This window comes from Bison bison, unplaced genomic scaffold (genome assembly GCF_000754665.1).
Source record: "Bison bison bison isolate TAMUID 2011002044 unplaced genomic scaffold, Bison_UMD1.0 scf7180017864310, whole genome shotgun sequence".
NCBI classification, from domain to species: Eukaryota; Metazoa; Chordata; class Mammalia; order Artiodactyla; family Bovidae; genus Bison; species Bison bison.
In genome coordinates this window covers 2,699,019-2,707,952 of record NW_011494882.1, presented here as the reverse complement: position 1 = coordinate 2,707,952, position 8,934 = coordinate 2,699,019, and the positions used below count along the sequence as shown (strand labels likewise).

General features: G+C 46.6%; 1 protein-coding gene across 5 annotated transcripts in view; it reads right to left on the bottom strand.

Annotated features, from left to right (window-relative positions):
- Positions 1–8,934, bottom strand: part of TBC1D1 (TBC1 (tre-2/USP6, BUB2, cdc16) domain family, member 1) — a 227,872-nt gene that overhangs the window by 33,736 nt on the left and 185,202 nt on the right. For all 5 annotated transcript variants that reach the window (XM_010852415.1, XM_010852416.1, XM_010852418.1 and 2 more), the window contains 2 exons: positions 7,827–7,988; positions 1,949–2,107 (listed from right to left, as the gene is read on the bottom strand). In XM_010852415.1, the coding sequence (XP_010850717.1) occupies positions 1,949–2,107; positions 7,827–7,988 (321 nt within the window). The remainder of the gene's footprint in view (positions 1–1,948; positions 2,108–7,826; positions 7,989–8,934) is intronic.

Below are 8,934 nucleotides of genomic sequence, written 5' to 3'. Positions count from 1 at the left end.
TGGGGGTGGGGGGAGAGGGGGCGGGGTGGAGACACAGAGACGTCTGTGTACTCCCTCCTCCCTTTCAACCTCCTACCCCAAATTTATTTTTTTCTTCATTTCACATGATAGGAATATGATGTCGTGTTTTCTGTTACTCATCGCATTAGCAAACACAGTTACTGCCAATTTACAGAACTGCTTCCTTGGGGTCAGTGGGCCAAATGGGCTCCTGCCCCAGGCCTTGCACGCTCACTGTCCCCAAGTTACAATCACGGCCCGTCAGCATCACCCTCCGCCCAGCTAGCATGGGGCTCCTAGGAGTGTGTGGGGCTCCTGGGCAGAGGGCCTGAGGGATGGAGGGACCCATTGCAGCCCAGAGCCAGAGCGGGTTTAGGTCCTGGCAGGCAGCTGTGTGACCGTGCTCAGCACTTGACCTCTCTGTGCCTTGGAAACTGTCCTCATCTCTTAGAGAGGGTTCAGGGCCAATTTCCCAAGGCTGCGGTGAGGGTCACGGGAGATTGGGAGGCCAGCACCATGCTTCAGTCAACATCAAGAGACTTAACTGAGTATCTACTATGCGATAGGCTCTGTCAAAGGGGCTGGGGTACAATGGCCAATGGCCCCAGTCTAGCCCACAGCGGGAGGCCTGCAGCCCACTGGGGAGAAAGGCAATAAAAAGGCACTGCCACCTAGCTGAGCGCAGTGCGGGCCAGGAGCAGAGGCCTGCAGCCCCAGCGCTCAGCGGCGCACCAGCTCTGCTATGTGGGCAGGTCACCTAACCTCTCCGCATTTCAGCGTCCTCAACTCCACACAAGGGCAGGAGGAAGGATATGTCCCTGATTGCACTGTGAGGACTGAAGGAAGCAGTTTAAGCAACTTCACCCAACATCCAAGGGAAAGCTAAGTATTAACTTTAATAATAATGGTAACTGTAATAATACTAAATAAGTCTGCTGAGCAGAGTATAGAGGGTAAGACAAAGGCAGAGGCACCTGACCCAGCCTGAAGGTGGGAGAAGAGGCTATCTCGGGGACAGTCTCAGAGATAACATTCAGACTTAGGCCTGAAGGGGAACATTTATGAAGCTGACCCTGATGAACTGCAGTGCTGTTGGATAGAGAAGCCTCGGTATTGCCCAGCCCAGTTCATGTCAACTGGAGGGAAAGGTCCTGCGTTCCCCTGGCCGCTGTGCTAAGGAATCTGTGAGTCAGGCCTTGATGGGACCCCTGACCCAGCCTGGGGAGCCCCAGAGCAACAGCACACAGAGTAAATGTTTCAGAAGCAGGACCATGTGCTCTAGAAGCAGCTGGGCCTGGAGGCCAAGGAGTTCCCCAGGAGCCCTGCTGCCCGCGGGGACAGAGGCCCCAGGGGGAAGCAGAGGCAGGACGGATGCACTGCTCAGCTGTCTCCTGGAAATGCTTACAGTATAGTCAGTGATTTGGTAAATACACAACCACACTTACTGTGACCACATCCTACCCTCTGAATGTTTATCTCAGAGTTAACTGGATGACCCGGTAAAGTGGGGGGTCTCACAAATTGCTTTCGAGATTTTTTTTTCTAAATTTTTCTAATAAATTCTGTTTGTAAACCACAGAGACTAGGGTAGCTCCTATAACTAAACATAGCCTCGGCTCTGACACTTGTGTTTCCAGGCTGTGTGTTTGGTTGACTATAACCCCTCCTATCAACCTCCAAGTCACTGAACTGGAGCCTGGGGGAAACCAGGGCCTGCACAGTGGCTGCTTGCCTCGCCGCAGAGCGAACAAGCCACCAGGCACAGGGGGAGGTTTTTATACCTGAGAAGACATTTGTGATGACTTCAGGGCTTTTTTACTTGAAAATCTTAGCAGTAAATTGTGACTGCTAAACCTAAAGGCAGACCGCTCAATAACTCGGACGGTCTCTTCAGGTTTTCCGAGTGAGTACGGCTTCCATCTCCACGTCACGTTGACTGCAGGCTTACCAAGGTCGATGAGAATGGCGTGCTGCTGGGAGGTGAGCTGCTTTAAGAGCTCTTTGTAGGGCGTGTCCTTGGGCTGCTGTTTGCAGGGAAACGGGTGCTTCAGGTGGTACTGCTCCGCCAAGAATTTCCAGATTTCACCCCGGTGGTGTCGCGGCACACCTTCAAGACGAGGGGTGGGAAAAAGACAGACTTCAGGTACAGAATACAACTAAGTGATGAAATGAGGTATGTCTCACTCTACTGATTCAGCTTCTTGTTCCACTGTGAATTAACGGCACAGAAATGGAAATAAAACAACCAAAATTCTGTCCTATTTGGTCCCTTCCTTCCTCCACGCCCGCTGCCATTCTTCCCTTACCTCCCCGACACCCTCCTACCTTCCAAGTATGTGTGTACTGTGTTTGGACTCTGTTTGGACTGTGCCAAACTCTGCAATAAACTGATGAAAGACATGAAAATCCCTAACTAGTACCAATTAACAATGTCCTCAGGAAGTAACTGCAAGCATGTGAAACGACACTGCAAAACGTGATCTCAGAGAAGGGACAGAAGCAAACTAGTGAGTTTGGATGAAGGAGATGAAGGTTTCCTGGATTCCTTCACTGGTGCTAAGACTCAAGAGCGAAAGAAGAGAGAAGTCAAGTCAGAGGAAGGGAACTGCTAGTGTTTGCCCGGACCTCCGAAGACACGGCGCACGTGTGGGAGGAGCAGGCAGGTGGCAGTCAGGCTAGACAGGGCTTCACTAGAGGTCAAACTGAGAGCAGGAAACCTGCACTTTATGTGGCAGCTGAAAGGAATCACCGAATGCTTTGAAGCCAGGGAAGGAGTAGCTGAATCAAAGCTGAGATTCTGGAATACTGACTGGACATCTTTCTGCAAGGGTGGGCTGGAGGAAGCGGTCAGATGCTAGACAGGGGATAGTCGGCATGAACGTGCCCTGGTAGGCATTCAATGTGGACCTGAAAGCAAGAAAAATTACCTAGGAGCCTCTTCCTAATATTTTAGATGTGACTGAGCTGAATACTCAGAGTGTTGCTAAAATGCTATCTAACAGAAGTTCTCTTAAAGTCAATGAGGGCTCATTAGAAAAAGTGACTGTTTTGAATCAAATTCTTGTGTTCATGACTCCGCTGTTTCAAGGCCCAGATGTGGAAATGGGAAGACCAAGAAAATAGCAGGATAAGACACCAAACCCTTCTCATTCCTGAAAGGAGAGGTCGCCAGAGAAAGGGAGCCTCTGACTCAGGGATTAATTTTTCCATCCAGAAAAAGCATGTGAGGACTGTGTAGCCTTCCCTGCCCCTCAGGGACCTACCCAGGAAGGCTACTTGCCAGTCTGCTAAGCCTTCTCTCAGAGCAGTGCTACTCCAGGCAAGAGCAGCAGTTAATCCTCCCCAGGAGGTGACCAGGTGCTGTCGCTGATCCACACACTTCACGTCATCCCCACAACCTGCTGTGGGGAACGCGATGATATCCCACATGGTGAGGAGGAGGAAAGAGAGGCCCCCTGCTGAGCAGAGATGCCCCAGTGGTGGCAGCCCAGGGACAGTAACCGCCATTTTCTCTTGAAGTTCTCACTGCTGGACAAGCTGCTACTCACAAGGATAATGGGGAGAATATTTTATGTTCCTACCTGGCAATTAATAATAAAATCATCATTTGTGGATCTGAACCAGAGAGTCAATTTCATTTATAACAGACCCACAGGAACTCTTTAGAAAGCACTGCTCAGCCATCTCCTGGAAAGACTTTATAGTCAGTGATTTGGTTTTACACAGTGGAAGAAAAACATGACCACACTTGTGACCACATCCTACCCTCTGAATGTTTATCTCAAGAGTTAACTGGATGACCCTGTGAAGCAGGTTGAATGGTGAACTCCAAAAAGGTATGTCCACATCCTGATCACCAGAAGCTCTGAGTGTTACCTTATTCGGGAAAAGGGTCTTTGCAGATATAATTAAGTTAGGCAAAGACCTTGAAACGAGATCATCCTGGGTGATCATTACCCAGGTGGTCCCTATATCCAATGACAATATCTTTAGAAGACAAGAGGAGGAGGTGCCACATCCATGGAGGCAGAGACAAAGCGTTGTGGCCACAGACAAGCAGTGCTGACGGCCACCAGGAGCCTGAAGAGGCCGGGCACGGCCTGCCCACGCCGGCTTCAGACATCTGGCTTCCAACATGAGAGAAGACTTTCTGTTGTTTTAGCCACGAATTTTGTTATCAAGTGTTATGGCGGCAACAGAAAACTAATGTATTCTGTTACCTGGCTTTTTATATTATTCTATTTCTTTTCTCCCTACTATTCCTGCTCAGATGTTTCTCAAGGGGAAAGGTGAGTATAGACACATACAAACCTCATATTTCAGACCATATTAGAAGTAAATGTAGGCTGAAAAAAGAGTCAGCATGTTAAATGATTAATAGTGGGGCTTTCAACAAAATATTCCTGTCAAACTGGGAAATATGCCAAGTTATGAGAGGACCAATTTCCCCTTAGTACTAAATCATTCCCATTATCTTATCAAACTTTTATTTGGGGGAGGAAACAAGCATTGGCTGTCACTGACAGTGCCACAGACTCTGGAGTTTAAGGGAAAGCTCACATTGTATGATTTAGAAACGATGGGTCATGCAAACTGGTGCCAATGTTTTTGGTAAGAATGATCTTCAACACCCTGCCCTAAAACCGAGGAGGCTCGGTTTTGCCTCCACTCCTGACCCCAGAGAGAACCCCGGCAGTGGACCAGGCCTACAGGCAGGAGGCCTCCCTCCCTCCGTATTAAATATTTTTACAGTTTTACTGCCTTTACTGCTCATTACTTATATGGGGGAGGGGGACAATCTTCTGAAAATAAAGAGATATAAAGAAGAAAGTGAAAAACCACCCCTTACTAGAGGTAACACACAATTCACCACCCAAAGCAGGAAGCTTCTGACAGTGAAGGGGAGGAAGGCTATCAATTACTGTACTTGGACAGGTGGAAAAGCAAGAGCATGCTGGACAACCCGGATACATGGCCATCCTCGCTGTAACTCGGGCGTCTGCAAACACGCCACATACAGTGACGGAGACACAGAGCAGCACATGAGGCCACGCTGTCCTTTCTCACTCAACTGACCTCAGACATCTTTTACATCAGTTAATACAAATCTACTGTGCTATTTTCAAGGAATATGATGTGGGTGTGGCCATGTGGTTGGGTTTTTCGGTCATTAAATGATGCCACAGTCAACACTCTTCCCACTGCCGTATATGTTTAGTGATTAATTTCTAGAATGGGTTTCTACACGTGGCAGTGCTGGGGCAAAAGTAAGCAGGGACTGCACCTATCTCACATCGCCAGCTGCTCAGGAAGCCTCTTGGCCTCTCTGCAATGCCACTCCTAGAAAACTGTGGTCCAGGTTCTAAAACTCTACCTTGCCACCTTTGGAGAAATCATTTAAACCCAAAGTAAACTTTGAATTATTTAAAATTCCCTATAATTCTTCCTCATACCAAGTTGACACCCTAAAATCCCACCATCCTGATCCAACTTTAACTTGGGACATTTATAAATCTCTCTACTTCTGCCACTTAGGGGTCTTTAGATCATCAAGAAGAAAGGCCTTGTTACCCACACAAGGCATGTTTTTATTTCAAGGGTTTGTAAGTGACTTGGCCTCTACCTCAAAGATTCAAGGTGAAGTTCTGATTTGATCTCTTTTTATAATAACTCTGAATTAGGAGATGGACTGTAGTTATCTGTTTGGAGGTGTTAGATCTCATATGTTGAAACCAGCTGAACAACTGACAAATAACAACTTCCTTTTACAATTAGTAAAAGGAATAGTAATAATCCTTTTACAATTAGTGATACAATATTCCTGGCACAGAAAGTGATGTGGCAGCTCACCTCAGTATAAACTGTCCAATCCTCTATCGTCAGCTTCATCATGTAGGTTCTGGATACTGTGCTGAGTTCAGTCGTGTCTGACTCTTTGCAACCCCATGGACTGTAGCACACCCGGTTCCTCTGTCCATGGAATTTTCCAGGCAAGAATACTGGAGTGGGTTGCCATGCATTCTCCAGGGGCTCTTCCTGACCAAGTACCTAGAGTACTTCTATTTGGTTCCTCTTGTAAATGCATGATGAAAACCACTATATGTCCAGGTGCCAGGCTCCTAAGAGGCTCAAACATTTGGACTGCTGTCACAGAACCGTGCAATTTACCTACGCAAAAGTAAAGCCACCTGAAGACTTTCATCTAGTCAACAGTGCAAAGGGAAAGACTGGACTCATTCTTTTCTCTGGTTTCTTTTTTCAAAATGGCGATCTGGGGCTAGCTGGTGCAATGGTAAGCCTCCAGCAACCATTGCTGCACAAAGAATATAAGACCTAGAAGAAAGCTGTGAGATCCTCTGTGGGGTCCACACCTCTCATTCTGGAAGCCAGAGGCCAGAAAGATTAGGACAACTGCCACAGGCCACTGTGGCCGATACAGGACCCGAGTCCTCAGCACCCACGACAGCACGGCCAAGGCCTAGTTCAACCTTGGGCAGCATCAATGGTGGAGAGAACTCTAGCAGCCTGGGATGCAACCTACTCTGTGGTCCTGGGCCCATAATTCAACATCTCTAGGTCCAAGTCTCCTTAACCATATAAAGGGGAAAGTTATAACTAGTGGTAACTCATATACTATTACTAAAACTTAAGCTGTCAAAACTCAGATAAAGGTTAGATAATACCTAATAGAGAGACCATAGTAGAAAAGCTGCTTTGCTCCATTTACTCGCAGAGATAAATAATGCATGTGCAACTTGGTTTACTGAATTGCTGACACAGCCAGAAGATAAAATTTACCACCCTTATTCTAACCACCTGGTTATTCACGCCCAGACTGCCAAGACTTCAGGAGCACTAGAACTAGGTTAGACTCAGGAAACTTCCCATCTTGCCCACAGATATTAACACACATTTTAAAATAAATAGTTTTGTGTTACTTGAATACTAACAATCATTGAAGAAGAATCTATTGATTCTAAGCTCTAAAATGGAAGTCAAACTACCTCCAGTTTTTTCTTTTGAAATGTTCCAATGAAGGACCAGTTTTTTCTTTTTAAATGTTCCAATCCTTACAGACTGATACTTTGATAAAATACAGTGAATTAGCAATGGGAAAAAAATAAGACTGACAAAATATACAAGACCACTTTTTTCCACTAGGATCACTGTCAAATCATGGGGGAAGTTTCTAGATGCCGAGTCTCAAGTTCTGCACTTACCTTGGATAAGCAACTGTCCAGACCAGCACCCAGTCAGCAGATCACATGGAAAACACAGGCTCCCCACACTCCACAGCCTTTCAGCAGAACACACACCTGCAGTGGCTCCTCACAACAGCCACTGTCGTCACCCACATCTTACACGTGTAAAGTGAGGCTCAGAGAGGTTAAGCCATTTGCCTAAGATCACTCTGCAAAGTAACTGGTAGAAGCACAATCCCAACCCAAGTCTACCTGCCTGAAGTCTGGGCTGGACACTGTGACCTGCGGAGAGCACCCAGACAGAAGGTACACAACTTGTTGTCAGTTTACTATTTAACTCTGTATCATCACATCACTATACAGCTTGTAGGCAACTATGCCCTTAGGTGTACCTTTTTCTTCTTCCTGTTTCCTTAATTAATTTAAGAGAAATCGTAAAGTAGACAAATGGTAATTTAAGAGAAATTGTGATGAAGACATCTGGAAATAGATCAGGTAAAGATATGATAAATAGGAGAGAGATGGCCACTGAAATTGAACCTAAAAAATTTTTTTTATTCCATACTTCTCCCCAGTCATCAATGAGGGGTGAGGCCAACTGGACTGATTCCCAGTTAGGCTTACCTTGGCCAACAGCCGAGTGCATTTTTTCCATGTCAAACTTAGTTTTTGATCTTCCTGGAGTGCTAAGTATCTTTTCCCACACTGTAGTCACTTCTTTAAGACAGGGAGTGATTTCTTCATAATCAAGCTTTAGGCGCTTGTTCAGCAAATCATTCTCAGAGGCTAGAACAGACAATTTAAGAGCACGTTAGTGAGTTATAGCTACGTGTCTCCTGTCTCACAGCAAGGCTGCCTGCTTATCACCACCACTGAGACGCCTGCAGCCAGCTTAACAGGTCCAAGGTGAAGACTGGTCCGCTCCTACCCCCACCCCAGCTTTCTTATCAAGGAAAAAGCTATATACCCAGGAGGCATCCCTGATTCCTCTTATTCCTTCATCCCCGATGGATTTTGCTGGCTCTACTGCTAAAATATACTACACTTATCCAATCCTATCCATCTCCATAGCTACCCTATTAACTATAAACATGTCAAAGGCAAGAACTGTGTGTTAGAATTCCTAGTGCCTGGCAGGATTAGATCTCAACAAAACTTCACCTAAACTAGGAGAGGCTCTCAGAGGATAGTTCCTTCTTCAGTTCAGTTCAGTCGTTCAGTCGTGTCCGACTCTTTGTGACCCCATGAATTGCAGCACACCAGGCCTCCCTGTCCATCACCAACTCCCGGAGTTCACTCAGACTCATGTCCATTGAGTCAGTGATGCCATCCAGCCATCTCATCCTCTGTCGTCCCCTTCTCCTCCTGCCCCCAATCCCTCCCAGCATCAGAGTCTTATCCAATGAGTCAACACTTTGTATGAGGTGGCCAAAGTACTGGAGCTTCAGCTTTAGCATCATTCCTTCCAAAGAACACCCAGGGCTGATCTCCTTCAGAATGGACTGGTTGGATCTCCTTGCAGTCCAAGGGACTCTCAAGAGTCTTCTCCAACACCACAGTTCAAAAGCATCAATTCTTTGGCGCTCAGCCTTCTTCACAGTCCAACTCTCACACCCATACATGACCAGTGGAAAAACCATAGCCTTGACTAGACAGACCTTTGTTGGCAAAGTAATGTCTCTGCTTTTGAATATGCTATCTAGGTTGGTCATAACCTTCCTTCCAAGGAGTA